This window comes from Lepidochelys kempii, chromosome 2, assembly GCF_965140285.1.
Source record: "Lepidochelys kempii isolate rLepKem1 chromosome 2, rLepKem1.hap1, whole genome shotgun sequence".
In the NCBI taxonomy this organism is placed as follows: Eukaryota; Metazoa; Chordata; order Testudines; family Cheloniidae; genus Lepidochelys; species Lepidochelys kempii.
Window position 1 is genome coordinate 39418283 of NC_136381.1, and position 17195 is coordinate 39435477.

Consider the following 17195-nt stretch of genomic DNA (forward strand, 5'->3'; position numbering starts at 1 on the left):
TTGCCATTTATTATTGATATAGTTTTTATGTCTTTCCCTGGCTAACTCTTCCTGTCATATGTTCATGGAAAACATGATGTGTTGTATATAATATCTGCAGCGAAAACTGTCCCTCTGCGGTTATGGATTTCTTGTAGTTTGATAATGATTGTGCTCTGGGCTTAAACCTAGAAACAATGATTCTACAGTTAACAAAAAGAACATTGTTCCCACAATTTAGGGCCAGATTCTGATTTCACTGACATCAGTTTTACACTTGTGGAATGCAGATTTCAGAGGAAATACTCCAGAGCCAAACTAGTGTAAGAGAGAAAAAGCAGGCCCACAGTATTGTAAAACCATTGAAGAAGGGACTGAGCTGTTCACAAGCCTTTTTACCAAAAGGATATAAAAAAGATTACCAAGCATGTTTGCTTGTCATTTAATTATTTACTATCTCCCAGATTAGGTCAGGGGGGTGTTCTGTGTGTAAAGGGAAGTGTGGAGATAATTTTTCAAAATTTCAACGCTAAGGCAGCTCCTCATATTCCACTCACAAATAACTTTGGCTTAGTGCAGGGTTTCTCAGACTTCATTGCATTGCAACCCTCTTCTGACAACAAAAATTACTACACAACCCCAGGATGGGGGGGAACCTTAGCCTGAGCCTACCTGAGCCCCACCGCCCTGGCCGGGGTGTGTGCGTGTGTGTGTGTGTGGGGGGGGGACGACGGGGGTGGCAGCAAAGCCAAAGCCTGCACCCCACCACCCCTGGTGGGGAGACCGAAGCTCAAGGGCTTCAGCCCCAGATGGGACGCCTGTAACCTGAGCCCTGCCACCCAGGGCTCAAGTCCTTAGGCTTTGGCCTTGGGTGGTGGGGCTTGGGTTTGGGCCCTGGGTGGGGAAGCTCAGGCTTCGGCTTCGGCTTCCGCCCCAAGCCCCAGCAAGTCTAATGCCAGCCCTGGTGACCCCATTAAAAAAGGTTTACGACACACTTTGGGGTCCCGACCCAGAGTTTGAGAACCACTGGCTTAATGAATCAATATATCAAGAAAAAGAGGAGAATGCTCTCAGATTAAAAGCACCACTCCAAGATTCAAAAAACCCATTTAAAAATTGGTTGAAGTTAACTTAATGACTGATTTGTCATCAATGTGTATCTTGTTCCCTTTTTTTAACCCTTTAGTCTTGGAGTTGAGGATTCATGACACCAGAAGCAAATGCTATTAGCAAGTTTAGATCATGTCATGGTACTCTTTCACATATTTTACTGGCCCAAAGTGCATTTACCTAGATCTGAAAGGATTTGCCATAACTACTGTTAGTGCTTAATCTACTTGGCATGCCCATCCCTATATCATAAAGCTGGGGTTACCAGCATATTCAAACCCAGAATTCAATTCCCTATCCGAAAGCACTACAATTTAAATGGGATATTCCTACCACATAATCCTTTCTTTTTCCTCACAGATTCTTTATTTAAAGAAAACACAACTCTTTCTTTTCTGTAACAGATCAAGCACCCTCAAAATAATGTTCTAATTGGATATATTATTGCTGCATTACATTTACTGTTGAAAACTCTTTTGCAGCACATATGTTTCTGTAACTAATTCCCCTGGCTTCCAAAAATTACTTCATAGTACATTCTATGTTTCTGGTGCTGCACAAGACTGTCATCTCAATGCAAGAGAGCACGACAGGATGACTTTTAAGGGAGAAAGACGACATTTATAACAATTTAACTGTAGTATTTTTAATCTTTTTGCAAGGAAAATAGCTACTGATTCATATAAACAGACACGGCAGGCTGTATTTCATGACCAAATCTTAAGAATACTCTTTAAAGTTAATACTGAGGTCTCAAAATCATTGAAACTCACCATAGCCCGTCTGGGAGACAAGTTCAGCTGCTCCTCCAATTGGCTTAGTAAACACTCCCATAATTCCTTTTCCTACACCAGAGATAACACCTTTGGCCTTGTGGCCTGCCGAAGCTTGGGCCTCAGATATTTTCTGAAAATTCTGCATTGGCTGATCTACAATACCAGCAATTGCACCTGAAAAAATAAGAGTCGCCAATAATTAATGAAGATTAAAATCCCAGAACAAGATAAAATCTTAACATTGGAAGAGAGCTTTGTTTGGATTGAACATTGCACTCCACCCTCTTCTACAGCTATTTAGCGTACATTTACCAATGATCTAAACAGTATCTTCGCTTCGTTTAGACTAAACCTCCACTTCCCTTTCACATGTCTCACTCTTTAAACCTTCAAATCACTTAACTTCATAATATTTTTTTGTCTTTCAACTACTTTTTATTAAATGCCTTTGCTGACTTGATATAATGTAGTTCACACTATGTGTGGCTTCTGGAAATGTTGGGAGTGGGATAAATATCCACTAGTTTTGAAAGACTTTTAGCAGTTATGGAAATGAGATTTTCATGTAAACCTAAGATTGACTTCCCGAGAATAAAAACTGCTTGCATTCAATAGATCATTTTTATATTCTCTTCCATTGCCAGAAATGTTCATAAGCTAATGCAACTTTTGATATACTACTAAGATTAGTAGAATTAGACTTTTGGACTTTTTGTTACTCTTTTGTTAAAACGACCATATTTTACTTTAATGTGCATAGTTCAAACTTTTACAAGTGACACAATGACCTCTCCAGCTTTTAGTATCAACAGAGGACTCCAACTTAAATCTTCCTAAATGTAAACAGGTATGTGAGGTGGTAGATTTCTTTGATCTTGAGTTTACTCAAGCCACTTACCACAGACATGTCTCTAGTTATTGTAATTTTGATAGATAAGCTATTTGGAAATCACTAAGAGTACAATGATTGGACAAAATGACAAGGTGCTAGTTAGATAACATCAATTAGAGAATGGGCTGCCTGATCTAAAGTCCTTTGCTCACTGCAAAGCAATTCACAGGGTGCAAGTTTGCAGACCCCTCAGCTAACTCTCAGTTTGCAGTTCCTGCTGCAAATATCAAGATAAAACAGCCACTTAAGGACTAAGAAATTGCCAGGAAGTGTTACCTTTATAGCCATGCATTTCTCCCAGAGCACGGAAAACTCTGAAGATCTCACTTTGTATCTGGCACTAAGCATGCACGTGGGGGCAAATGCACCCAGGGATAATTCCACTGATTTCAATGGAGTTACACCAGGGGTGCATGTTTACCAGGCTGACATATACTAGTTAGCCCCTAACTGGTTTTAAAATGATCTTAAGAAATGGCCACTGGATTAATGAAGGAGCTGCTGATTTTGAATGATGAGAACTGGTGTATTTTCCAAACAACAAATGAGATTGGGGAAAAAGAACGTTTACTTTCCCCCCATTCTTGTCCTCTAAAATATTGCATGTAATATGAAAGCACCGTAAACCTTCCTCCAGTTAACACACTTCTTCCACCTTTTATGCGTATATCATTTCCCAGAAAAGCATGTTTGTATTGCTGCTTCCTTGTTTGTAAAAGACCTGCCCGCTACTGTGAATATTCATCATATCTTTCATTTCAGTCACATTTTTAACTTTGTATTATAATGCCAGGCTATGAAGCTTCCTTAACTATATTCTGTGAAAGAGATGTAATTTTCAATTCAGTTCCATTTCATTAATCGTTAACAGCTGCTCATGCTTGTTGACTTCAAAATACAACAACACCCCATTACATAAACTGGAGCTGTTCATCCATTCTTTGCTCTTGTACAACTGTTAACACATCTGAAGAAACAAAATAATACTTTGTGTTGTACTAAGTTTCAGTATTATGTGACTCCTTGACCTCTTTCACCCAACCTACAGAGGTCATACACTGCAACTGCACTCTCAGAACAGAAGTTATTGCCTTATTAAATGTAATCCACCTAAATCCTTACACTAGTAAATTACTTACTATAATACACTTGAGCAATGTTATAAGGTAATAATGAATAAGAGCTTACTCCAAAGAACCTGTGGTGTGCTGAACACACTTCTCTGATGGAATCAGGCCCAAAGGACAAGACAGCAGAATGGAAACAGCTGTGACTATGATACATAAGATTATTATTTATATCGTGCCCAGGACAATACATAGCTTAATTAACCAGTTGTTTAGTACTTCCACACTTTCTTCCATGTTGACACTTACAGATGCAATTTTCCTCTTAGCTTGTCTTTTAAGCCACTCCTCTCTCCTCCTTCAAAACCCTTCTCAAGACACAATTCCACCATGATGCCTTCAAGAAATTGCCAACAGGCAAGGCAGACACTTAAAAAAACTAACCAGTTGCACGCGTCCTCTCTCTCCGCACCATTTGCAGTTACATGACTGTAAAGATTGTGCAGTCTCTGGAGTGGTGTCGTTAATATTCTGGAACTGTCTAGCATGCTGTAAGTACTACCACAATCCATATAATAAACAACAGTACTCACATCTAACTGACCTTTTGGTACCTGTGGTTGGGTCTCATCAAGCTTCCCCAGAGAAATGCAGGGGAGATTTCCTTTTTGGGGTACTCCCACTTCCATGGGGCAAGCTGGACCCATGCAGTTCCCATCCTCCCTCAATCATGTGGGCTCAAGAGAGGAAGAAGTTCCCAGGGCAGAGCAAGCCCAGGAGCAGAGACTTGCCCCAAGCAGAAGCCAGAATCAGCAACACGGATAGAGATGCAGACGTGAAGCCTGGCTAGGTCTCTCCAAATCTCCTAGTACCTGGAACTGTGCAGGGAAGACTATCCTCTGAGGGCAGCTGGCCCTATGTGGCTCTATTCCTCCCCACTCATATGTGGTTGGCAGAAGAAGCAGCTCCCAGGGTGGAACCAGCCCAGGAGCACAGATTTGTTACCAGCAGGACCATGGGGGAAGCAGAGAATGAGGCTCAGTGAGGGTTACACTTTTACAGCTCCTGGACAATGGCGAGGTCATCAGAACTATGCCCTCTGTAGTTTGTTCCTTGGACATACCTCCACTCTCCAATTTATTGTCTGTTCACTCCAACTGCCTCCTGTTCTTCTCTTTCACAGGCCCTTCACTGCCAGGTTCACTCCCCTGTCCTCCCAATATAATAAAAGCAAAACCCATTTCCCTTCTTCACAACACCAAAAAAAAATTGCACAACCACTAGGACATCTGCCAACCATCAACCTGATTACTCTGCTTTTATACTGTATCCCTGCTGACTAAAAAAAAAGTGGTATTTTTATAACTACAAAATGTGTGTTCAGGGCAAGTTGAAGTTCCTTGCCAGGAACAAACAGAATACTCCAGTGGAACAAATGCTCAGAGTGATGAACAGTGTTTGGAGTGAAGAGAAAAGTCAAATGGCTTTTAGAATTTATGTAAGCTGTTCTTTTGCTCACAGTGAATGTTAATGCCACTTGTTCTGTGTTTCATTCAAGATACATTCATTTAGACCAATATGTGACAGGAAAAAATCCTCCACTATGAAAACAATGGAGGTGTCGCTGTTGAGTGAAAAGCTGGCAGTAGAGACATAAGCACACAGAATACTTTTGTCAGTTGTGTGACACAAGTGTTCTAGTTTCTGAAAATATTGTCAGAAAGTGGTTGCCTTACTGCAAACAACATGCGCTTTTTACTTTTAAGCACTGGGTAGTACTACTGAAATGAACATGCCCACTTGTGAATACGGTTAAGCATGTGCATAAATATTTGCTGGATTAGGGGCTTAAATTGCAAGATCTTCAGGACAGGTACTGTCTCTTACTATCTTGTATGTACAAAGCCAAGCATAATGGAGCCCTGATCGCAATGGATGCAACTGTAATACAACCGCTATTACAGTGAATAATAAAGTTTAGAGAGACAAGGTGGGTGAGGTAACATCGTTTATTAGATGAACTTCTTTTTGTGAAAGAGACGAGCTTTTGAGCTTACACAGAGCTCTTCTTCAGATCTGGGTTGTCTGTAATGGAAATCACAGCTTCCAAAAGCCAGGCTTTACGTTGTCTAACTACAAAATTACTACTTTTTTCATGCTACATTCTACTAATACTACTAAACAAAATAGCTTGCTAGCATGAAGTAGAGTGTGAGTGGAGTGTACAGTCCTCCTTCAGTTTTTCTGAAACGTCTGTTTCGCTAGGGTTAGACAGCTGTTCAATTACTCAAAAATGTTCCATTTCATAAAAAGGAGCTGATTCAATGTGGTGTCTTTCACCAGAGCCAACATTTTTGAAACTGATCCCATAGCATCAATATTCTCTCTCACATAATTATTAGTTTTTATTTAAGGCATGATAGTGTGATTAATGCTATACAAGATGCAAAAGATGACATGGCCCCCTGCACTGAGGAGTTTATAATCTAAATACCACAATCTACACTTTTATATTTTATATACTTTTATATTTAGATCTATAACAGAAAAAATGCCTCGACTCCTTTGATATCAAAAATATGACAGAAAACACCCAGCAGTCTCCTCGTAACTAGAAAATAAGAAAATAGCGAGCCAGAGATAACAATCAAATCAAACAACACCCTGACAGTGCTTGAGTCATTTAAAACTAGACAGAACGAAGCACTTAAGAATGCACTGTGGGGAACAACTTGCACTGAGAAGGAGACAGAGTACATGATTTTGGCCCTGATTCAGCAAAGCACTTAAGCACGTGCTTAAGTGCTTTGCTGAATTGGGGCCATAATGGGCTAGATTGTCAAGCAAGTTAGGTGTGTAAATGTGCACTCATTTTTTTCTATGCAATTACCACAAATACATATGTAAATCAGATAATTGTGCACTCATATGACTAAAACTGGCCATTTGCATATGCAATTACCCAAACTGTTTGCACATTTGGGGTGACCGGAACACAAATTATGCTGCTTTGACCATCTGATCCTATAGGTCTTTTCCATGTTTTTTTCATTTCCATTAATCTATGCAATCATAGAAATTATTTCTACAAAGGACCTAGAAATCCCTATCTTTAGATTCATTCTGAATGCTTTCTGCTTGTGAGAGAAAAGAACACAGCAGCACCACTTCATTTCACTTCATTGTACAAGAAAGTCACTGGAGGTATTTTTTAAGCGTTCTGTAAATGTGCTGGTAAAGCAAACCAGCACTGCAGCACTTTACTCCAACCAAATCTGTTTTGGATGGATTTCTAAAATCCCTAAAACTGAATGGTCGGGGGAGAAATGTCATTATGATGTATCTGTAACAGCTGGAATGTATGTGTATTATGTACATAACTTAGATGCCTAGTGTTTGTATACTTAATAAGAGAATCAGTCTTTTTGATGTTATCAAGAAGAAATCAAGATTTGTGTCTGATACAATTGTGAAGTCTGCTGATTCCTCACAGATACTGACAGGCTCCATACTTGTCAATTCCCCTAGAGTAACCACAGGTATTTATTTGGGAGGTTAATTATTTCTATTGCTAAGAATAGTACGTATTACTTTAGCGGTGAAGAATTTGTAAACAGAACCATGGAGACAGAGAGTACAAGTTCCTTATTCCTGGGACTGTTGAAATTTTAAAATAAAACAGCGCTGCAACTGCAGTCTAAGCCAACATGTAAACCATTGCTCTTCTTTCGTGTTTTGGGGAACAGCAGCAATTAAAAGCAAGACGTTATTTGGTATTTAGATGAGTACTGTTTAAGTGCAACATTAATAACCTCATATTTCCAGCATAATGTTTGAGTTCTTGGGTAATCAAGGAGGCTCCAGCATTCTAATTCCTGCTATTTTCATAAACCCAGAAGTATCCACATAACCACTGTAGCCTTTCAAAAAGATATTAGGAAACTTAGTGCACTGTGCCTGGGTGTATGTGACAAGTGTGGTGTAATCCACTGGTAAGTGTGTGTTACAAGTCACCTGTATGTGCCAATCCACAGAGGATATTAGTTGTTACAGCCCCCAAGAACAGAGTGTTGGCTCTTTAGCTCAAGTTGTAGCAGCTCATGCTTTTAGCTCTGCAGTTCCCCAGTTCAGTCGCCTCTGTGTTGGCCAAAAGGGTGGCCATCACATTGGCCTGTGGTCTTATTTGTGACTGAGGTAAGATCACAAAACTATTTCTCACCAGCATCCAATACAGGACTGATGCAATGCTTCCCAAAGTGAAATCTTTATCCAGTTACTCAGCTTGACTGCCCCCAGCCCAATAAAACAAAACAAAAAAAACCTTCTGTAAACTGCCTATGATTTGCAATATCTGTACCAGTTTACTATTGGGTTAGTGGCTACTAATATATGCAATTGCTGCTTCATACACATTTTCTCTCAGGACACTAGCTTGCCAGGTTACAGCATTATCAAATGACAGGGCTTCATATCATCTAATATTTTCGCTTAAAATAATTTTCAGTAACTTAACCTGAACTTGTAACATTTTACCACTTCCTCTTTGGGGCTTTCAGGGTTGCGGTTGTAAATTTAGGAGTTGTGTATAATACTGAAGATTAGGAACAAGGACAAATCCTGTCAAGCTCATCTCTTTTAACCTTTTGCTCTGGACTGTTTTTTGGTCACTTTGATCTCTGAGGGATTCATACTCCTTCATATGCACTAAGGCACCTTGCCAAAGAATACAATTTGGCATTCCTTTGCTAGTGTGACAAATAGAAGTACCCTAGAAAATCCAGTTCCTGAATGCTTTAACTAGAAAACTTCCTTTCAGAGATTTTCCAGAGTGGTTTAGTTTTCAAACTTTTATGTAATATTTTGAAATATCCATAGTGATCTTCACCTCTGACCAAACCATTTGGCTGCTTGACTAATATAATTATACTGAGTCAGGCCAATCTGGCTTTCTTTGCAAAAGTAGAATTCTTCATCAAAGTTTACTTGACATTCGCACTATGCTCAAGTGGTTTTCAAACAAAAACAAGCATCACTGATATCTATTGTGCAGTAGAAAACACAATCAGTTTTAGAAAGTTTTCCTATAACTCACTGGAAAGTAAACATCAGAATGATGATGTCTTTGTGCTGACTTGCCTACAAGCCAGCATATGCCCAATACAGAATTATTCTTTCGTTTTGAGCGATACATCATGTACCAATAAAAGTGTTTCATGAGAACAGTATGAGAATATGAAGTTATTCTATATTTGCAATTATTATTAACAAGAAAAATAACATTTAAACTCACCATAATCCTGGATGAACAGAAACAATATCTTGTATAAGTAACTGTGTCAATTTAAGAAAGTTTTGATCTTTGTATCTCTAACTTGCATACAACTGTATGAAAGACTAATGAGTAGTTCATAAATATCCAGTACAACTATGATTAATATGGTAACAATACGTTACCTAAAAGGCTGATGCCTAAGCGGGAAAGCCCCTGTCTTAGTCCTTCTCCCAAATTCTCTGGAAGCTGCCTTCTCCATTCTTCTTGTCTGTTATAATGCTCCTCATCCAGTGACAGACGATCCATATTCCGAGCAAGACTTGTTGCAAGATTGGTAATTGATGTCAGTGTACCTAAATACATGTAGTTATATGTTTAAATCTGGATCAAACTGTTTTATTCTAAGTCTCATTGAAATATGCTTACCAACAGAACAGCAATTCAACTGAATAAATTGCTCATGTGTAACATAAATTTATTATTATTTGTTAAGCAACATCAATGTACTTCATTAGTGCATATCATGCCTTTTACATTGCCCTTTACCAGGCCTGCCTTACTAGTGACAAGCGCAGCTCATCCACATATCCTTCCTTGGTTCCCAAACTATTACAAATCTGACATGAGCATAATGGGGATGGATGGAAAAGTAAACCAAGATTCATAAAATGATCCTACAAGGGCTTCTCGTCTTTGAATCTGAATTGCTAGCAAACAGCTAATGCTCCATTTTCTGTTGCTGACCTTGTTAAGCCACAAGATGGCACTGTTTATGTATCCTTGTAAAAGAAAAGCTGGCTATGTTTTAAATTCAGATCTGCCTTCCCGTCAAAATGTACTTACAAAAGTTATGACAACTGCATCTACATTTTTTTTTAGAAATAATAAATATGATGAGGCAACGTAGTGTAGAATTTCTTATGTTTAGCAGAAGTACTGAACACCTTTAATATTTCTGTAGTTATCACACGGAATAATGGCCAAGCCAATCTTGGTTTCCCCAATGGGAGGTTTAAAATTCTGAAGTTTCTGAAACATTCTAGCATACTGTAGTCAAGAAGTGATCTGTTTAATACATAAGACATTATATATGAGCTTTGTTATCCTCCCTGCATTTCTTTGCGATCTAACAAGGCAAACAAAGCTGCAGGCAATTTCATTTTAAACTTTAACACATTCTTTAACAATGCATGACAACACGGCAGAGGTAGGAGCAATGAAGTGAAAGATCTACCTTTGGAAATGTGTTTAACAAACGATGTTGTTCCTCTGGAAACTCCACTGACAAATGCTCCTGGGCCTCTGGTCAGCCCCTCATATGGGAGCCTAAAGAAGTCAGCTATGCCATTCCCTATACTTCGCACCAAGCTAGCTGGGCTTCCTAGAATTTCCAAAGATCCAACAACCCAGCCTATGTGGAGAAACAGGACAAGTGTTACATTCACTAAAATTGTGGAAGCAGCAGTTGTGAAAAAGTTATTCCTTAATTCCTTTTTTTTTTACACTAGAATTCACCACATTATGAACTTCCTCTAAGCAAACACGGGAAATAACTCATCCACTATGAATTCAGAAATGGCAATCTTTCATACTTTGTAAATCAAAGAAATCCCTTTGGCAAACTCACAAATAGCTTTGGAATGACTTCCTTCCACGAGCCTCCCGTATTTCTGCTAAATGTGTGCGTGGAGAGATGGAGGCTAGATTCTAACAACTAGGAGCAACAGTACTGGAGGCTTAGCTTCTTTTGTAGGCAACATAGTGATTTCTCATCCTTACGTGAGAGAATCATGACAGCCAGTTTACAGCAATTCAATGTACAGACTTATGGGAGCATGGAGGTCAATTGCTTGATGGGGTGTTGGAAAAGGGGATGCAGATTTTTGACAAGTGCATGAGAAGTTATTTTTCATCCACCCCAACCCTCCTGAGCTGATCACTTTCTTCTTGAGCCTAGTTCTAGCCAGACAAATGTCTTTTTCTCAGTACAGTTGTGTAAACAGCAATGACATATACATGCTGATTAGATTACTCATAAGGGAGTATTCCCTATGAATATCCCAGGAGAGGTATCTGGAGATCTGGTTTCCTATATAAATACAGGGTTGCCAGAGGCCAGCCTGATGGCCACTGTATAGTGCTCTGTTGTGAGTCTTACTGTAAATCTGCTTTGCAGATCTCTTCTTTTTCAGGCTGGTGGATTGGCAGGAGGTTATTAAAGAGATGGTGCTGCCATAACTGTTGTTTTCAGCAGCCCATTGAGACTGATTCAGAAACAACAATAAAGACTCATTAGAAACTGCCTGCTCTGCCAGCCTCACAATCACAGATTTCAGTTAGGGCTGCCAGAGTCACATGATCCTCCCTGCATGATCCTCCCTGCATCCACATGATACATAATAGTGACAGAATAGTAAAAGAGAGACTGAACTGCCTCTTGTCTTCCTACTGAGGACTGTCAAACTGCTTTGCCCTCCTTATTCCCATCCCATCATTGTGGGCTCCTGTTCTCCAGATTCTTTCCTCGTGACCCCTCACAGCCACTCCTAAGGCTGAATCATGAAACTGAGCAGAGAGAAAATGTTACTCATGTGAAAGAAATTAATCTTGTGCTATCATTTTAAGCTTCTGGAAAATCTATTATTCTTGTAGAATCTGTCCCCCATTTTCAGCTTTGTCAGTTGAGAGGTACAGTACACTAAAGATAAAAAGCAGGAATCATAGTGGACATGAGGGAGAGGCTCGGATGGGTACAAACACCAAAAAACCCCACCCAAGTACAGTTAAGTGGCAACTCCAGGAGAAGATCTGGAATGAAAGCCTTTGGACATTGGCAAAAGTCCTGCAGTTGCTGCCCTGCAGAGGTGTTTGCCATTGGCAGCCCTCTCTTGCTGGGAGCCCAGGGGAACCCTGTGCTCCCACATGGGCCTGCTACCTCGCTTCAATGTAATATTTCCATAAAAAAGTATTTGCCACTGTATAAAGTGACGGAAAACAGGATGAGGCTGGCAGTGGTGTACAGATGGAACGTATGCTCCATCTGCTCAGGATCGTTTCTGATCAATAATGGTGCAATGATCATTTATATCTACCATTTTTGTACATTTCAGGCTTTTTCAAATGTTTTAGGTAATGGAGTCCTTCCAGGAGCTGCTTCCCCCTCAGAGACCCCATCATCAAAACAATGGTTCTCCAGGTGAGGAAGAATGGATGCAGATGCCCAAGAAATCATCCGTGCTGATCTGATCACCGATTGCTCATGAATGACGTAAAATGGTCCATGCCACAGAGGGCTGAACATGTAGCCTCTCCACAAAACCGACAGACCCTGCCAGTCTGAGGTGTGGGGTACTGAGCTTGCCTGAACTCTGCTCACACACTGCCAATCAGCTTGTTCAACTATTATGGATAGGCAGGGCTGAAACTGTTTAAATACAAAGTTCTGGGACAACCTGGCATTCCTGTGACTGCACTACAGTTTGGCTTTGAATAATGAGCTGTTGGTTCTGGCAAGGCTGGGGAGGCAGCAAAGCTCATCTTCAAGGTGTGTGTGTGTGCGCGAGAGAGAGAGAGAGAGAGAGAGTGCGCGAGCGACCATTTCTGGCCCATACTCAGGAGTGAAGCTGACGGGCTCTCAATGGAACTTTGTCCAGAATCTTGCCTGGAGGTCAGATCACCATGATTCAAGCCCTTTTAATGAAGGAGGTAAGTGTGGGAGGAAGTGTGTGTATATGGGGAGAAATGAGGAACTGAGCAGAATCCACCAAAATTCACAAATTCTGTATTAAAATTGTACAATGTTTCATAAGCCTTATTCTACTACACATCAGAAGGCACTTAGTATTTATATCTGCTAACAAGAAATAACCATTACTACAATGTCTTAGCAAAGATCCACCATGTTCTCCTAATTGATAACCTATTGGGATTAATTTTGGCTAATAAAATTCAAAATTTCCATATGACTTTTGCTAATTTAATGTGACAGTGTTAACCAACATTTTTAAACAGCGTTCCCTTTAAACACAGCCCAAGCCACCAAAGTTGTCATTTTCTGCTAATTACTGGAGAATGTGGGATGGCTAACTCCAAATCCAAAAGATGAACGTTCCTGCTACCTGTGATATGGATAGCTGGTGCATGGAGGTAATGGGCATCTTGTGCCACTGCATTAGTTGGACTGCAATTTGGCTCTTAATTAGCAGGAAGTTAAATCTCTCCTTTAGTACTATAGGGGCCTGATTTTAAAAAATGTTTGCACGCAAGTGCATGTGAAAATATCTATCTAACTGGTGTGTACCATTATAGCATGATCAGCTCTGCAAATCAGATATCTGCACATGGGAAAGGCCAGTTAGGCTTCTCACTGGCCACATTCATCTATAAATACCTGATACACATGCACAGTCATGGTAATTATGCATGAAAATGTGGTACATAATTGTGTACACACTTTGTGCGTGTAGCAAAAAAGGAAAAAATAAGATTTTGGAAAATCTGACTCTACATACTTAGGAAAATATATATGATGTTGGAATAAGTTCTACATTAACTGTGTGTGATCATTTACAAATTCCAGTGCCTATTAAGGTGTAGAAGAGACTGAGTCACTTTATTATGAATTTATGGGAGTCAGAATTTCAAGAATGCATCCATTAATCTAAGAGTCTAATTGCTCACTATTGATCCTGTATGGGAAAAAGTTAGTACAGCAAACTACATACTTCATGGATCAAAGGACAATAAACATCTGTGTGCCAGTTTAGCATGAAGGCTCTATGAAGAAAGACAGATTCCTAATCATAAAGTGCAGCCGTAAGATTTAACAAGAAAACAACATTCAGTGGTATAATTTGCTTTGAATGCATAGCAACTTATTGAATAATTTGATTAAATAAACTCTTTTTTGTGAGTTCATGTTAGGAATTTGTGTTTTGATTCTGATTGTATTTATAATCTGAGATGACAAAAACTAAAACAGATAGAACACATTACAATAGTTTTTACAGGACTTTGGAAAAGTCTTCAGGTGGTCAACTAACATTCACCACAGCTTTAAACGTACATCAACTTCAGCCCCACCATTTTATTTGACCCCTCATATTGCAGAATATCAAATGTTTCTTAGACTTTGATCGTCATTTTGCAAGACCATCTAAAGCACAAAACAACAGATCTGACTCTAGTAGGTAGTTTGTGAGAGAATAACTGGATACTGGTACATAATGAAAATGTTACAATTCTAACCATAAGGAAAAAACACTGACCTGCTCTGAACAGTGCCCCCGCCGCATAATGCATGGCCAAGGCATGGATGAGCTGTCTGGCAGTGGTGTAGATGGGTCCTCGTTCAAACACAGAAAAGGAGAGAGGGGTGTGATCTGAAGCTATATACAGCTTTAGTGAAGCATGGATACTGACCAAGAGGTTAACTGGTTGTATTGCTAACTTCCTTAACTTCACTGGGTCGACTAGAGCTTTAGCATGCTGTCTCACTTGTTCAGGCAGTATCTGGGTAATAGCTGAGGTTTTCATGCAATGATCAATCACTTTGCTGTCTGGAAGATATGTATCAAATAAGGTCTTAATGTAATAAACAAATGTGTCTTCCACATACAGCCTGGCTGGTTTCAGTTCAAAGTTGAGGTCATTAACGCAAAACAAGAAATTCTGTTCCTCTGATAAAGTGATGCAGAGTTTTATGAAACAGTTTTCCTTATATTCTTCCAAATCTTTGTTGGATAAAATGAGATTGTTCACTTTGGACCACTGCATGGTTTCATTTTTCTCTCCCTGGCACAGCAGGACTGCAAAATGGAAACTGGATTTATTATACAGCTGGTTGTCCAGTTGCAAGTCTCCACAATATATTTGGAGACTATAAAACTGAAGATGACCTTCGGAGGTCTCTCCCTGGAATTCATGAGACAGGGATCTCAAGTAGCTGGCTACTGGTGCCATGTTAAGGAAAATGTTGTCCACTGTAAGCCGCAGAAGTTCAGATGACATTTTATGATTTGTGATTTCATCAAACACTGCAAGGCTTGCCTGGCTGATGAACATTTTAAATATAATGGTCTTCTCCTGAGTTCTAGATAGGAGGAAAGGAAAACATGAGTTTGCAATTTTACTTGATTTGACCTGGCATCTTGTTTTTCCAAAAAAGCTATTAGGAGGCATAAGTGCTGCTGGATGATCACTTTCTCAGGGATTAATCCTTAATTATAGCTCAAATAAAAACTCTGCAAATATACATTCCTCTCTCAATGTATCATCATCTCTGGAAGCTGAGCATTTTGTTATAAATAGGTGATGTTATAATTAAGAGTTCAACAGATTTGAGAGCCAAGTTTTAGCAATGCTATGACAGTGGGAGAGAGTCTTCTAAGGAAGAGTGTTATAAAGATGATGGAGTGCATAGTTAACTACTGTGTATAGGGCCATTCCTGCAGCCCTTACTGAAGAAAACTCCCACCAATTTCAGTGGGAATTTTGCATGAGTAAGAACCGCAGGAACTGGCCACATAAACTTTAAACTTGTGAATACACTCAAAATTACAATGGAAACTATTTTTAATTCTTTAAAATGAATAGCTCAGTACTGTTTATTATACCAGACATTGAGTGTTTATCCTAGAGTGACATGACCTCACATGTTAGATTGTCATGTTTTACTGTGATATACAAAACATAATATGTGGTCTAAACTTATGCCACTGCGTATGCAGTGGTATTAGACAAAGCAAATAGTTATGCCAGATTTCATAAGTCACTTCACACTTAGAGGGCTTAATGACTTCCTAGGATAAGTTTTTAAATTTACCAATGTTTTTTTATGATCTTCCATGAGCTTTATATACCTGTTCAGGTTGCTCTGGACAGGTCCTGGTCTTCCTTCTGGTGCCAAAGTTATTATTATTGTACCACAGCTATGAGCAATGTCCACATAAACATAGCCAAAACCAGTTAAGAACACAATCTAGAAGAGAACATTTAAAAAACTAATTAGAAATATATAAAATGCTACTGAAATTGCTGATTTTACTCTAGTACAATTTGATTCAATGCTATTACCACTTTCTACTTGCAATTTTTCACCTCAAATTATACATTCTGTTAAGAGGCAGAAACAGTTTGCGTTCAGAAGAAAAAAAAAAGATTAAATCCAGATTCCTAAATATTCCATCTGTAAGGTTAATAGAGAAGAATATAATAAATGAGAGAGAAAATTAGCTCCTCATCCTTTACTTCCAAGAACTGATAAATACATTTTAACAGTCATTTAACAGTCATTTTAAATGCTAAAAAAATAACGAATGACTTTCAAACTCTTTGATTTCAGACCACTGAACAAAGAATCTCCCCGGAGCTCTTCAAAACACCCCCCAAAAATCAGAACTAAGCTGCATCAACAAGACTCTTTGCAACTAAGAACCCCTTTGAGGCAATGAGAGAAACTATGCTGTGCCTCACTGGAGGTGTCTCCAATTCATTCAAAAACAAGCCAGTTTTTGAATGAATTGGAGACACCTCCAGTGAGGTACTTACGCTTTTACAAACACACATGTTATATTTGAACAGAATCCCAAATTCAGTCCAGTTTTCAAGCATTTAAAATTGAAGATCCTGCTTTCTACCCAAATCTATGGGTATGAGAGAGGGCTACGTCAGTTGTATCAAAATGGTGGGAAACGTGAAAGTAAACTCACAGAAGACTAAATGCTGTCAACTTTTCGAAGATGCACATGTCTAACCAGCCAGGTCAGTATCAACTGAGCTTGTTGTTAACACGTTCAAATTGGTTCGGTTAAAACGTTATAATAGGCAAGGGTGCTGGAACACATTCCCCGCCCTCAATAGCTTTTTTTGTTTGCCTTCCTTGCAGCAATGTGGAGGCAAAGTTGGGGTAACCAATACTCGGATTTAGAAACACAATTTTAAAAGAAAATATAGGAATGTACAGTTGTCAAAACTTGCAGATTGTCCAGTGTGTAAAAAGGCTAAAAGGGCCAGCTCCTTCTAGAGATAAATGAGACCTAGGATTTTAGCTGGTGGATGTTGTGCCTGTATGGGTGCCTGAAGTCTTCACATACTGAGGT

General features: G+C 39.3%; 1 protein-coding gene across 5 annotated transcripts in view; it reads right to left on the reverse strand.

Moving 5' to 3' along the window:
* Positions 1-17195, reverse strand: part of VPS13B (vacuolar protein sorting 13 homolog B) — a 922277-nt gene that overhangs the window by 14765 nt on the left and 890317 nt on the right. For all 5 annotated transcript variants that reach the window (XM_073330465.2, XM_073330462.2, XM_073330464.2 and 2 more), the window contains exons 55-59: positions 15957-16075; positions 14364-15187; positions 10331-10507; positions 9279-9449; positions 1863-2039 (exon numbers count right to left, since the gene is read on the reverse strand). In XM_073330465.2, coding sequence (XP_073186566.2) covers positions 1863-2039; positions 9279-9449; positions 10331-10507; positions 14364-15187; positions 15957-16075 — 1468 coding nt within the window. The remainder of the gene's footprint in view (positions 1-1862; positions 2040-9278; positions 9450-10330; positions 10508-14363; positions 15188-15956; positions 16076-17195) is intronic.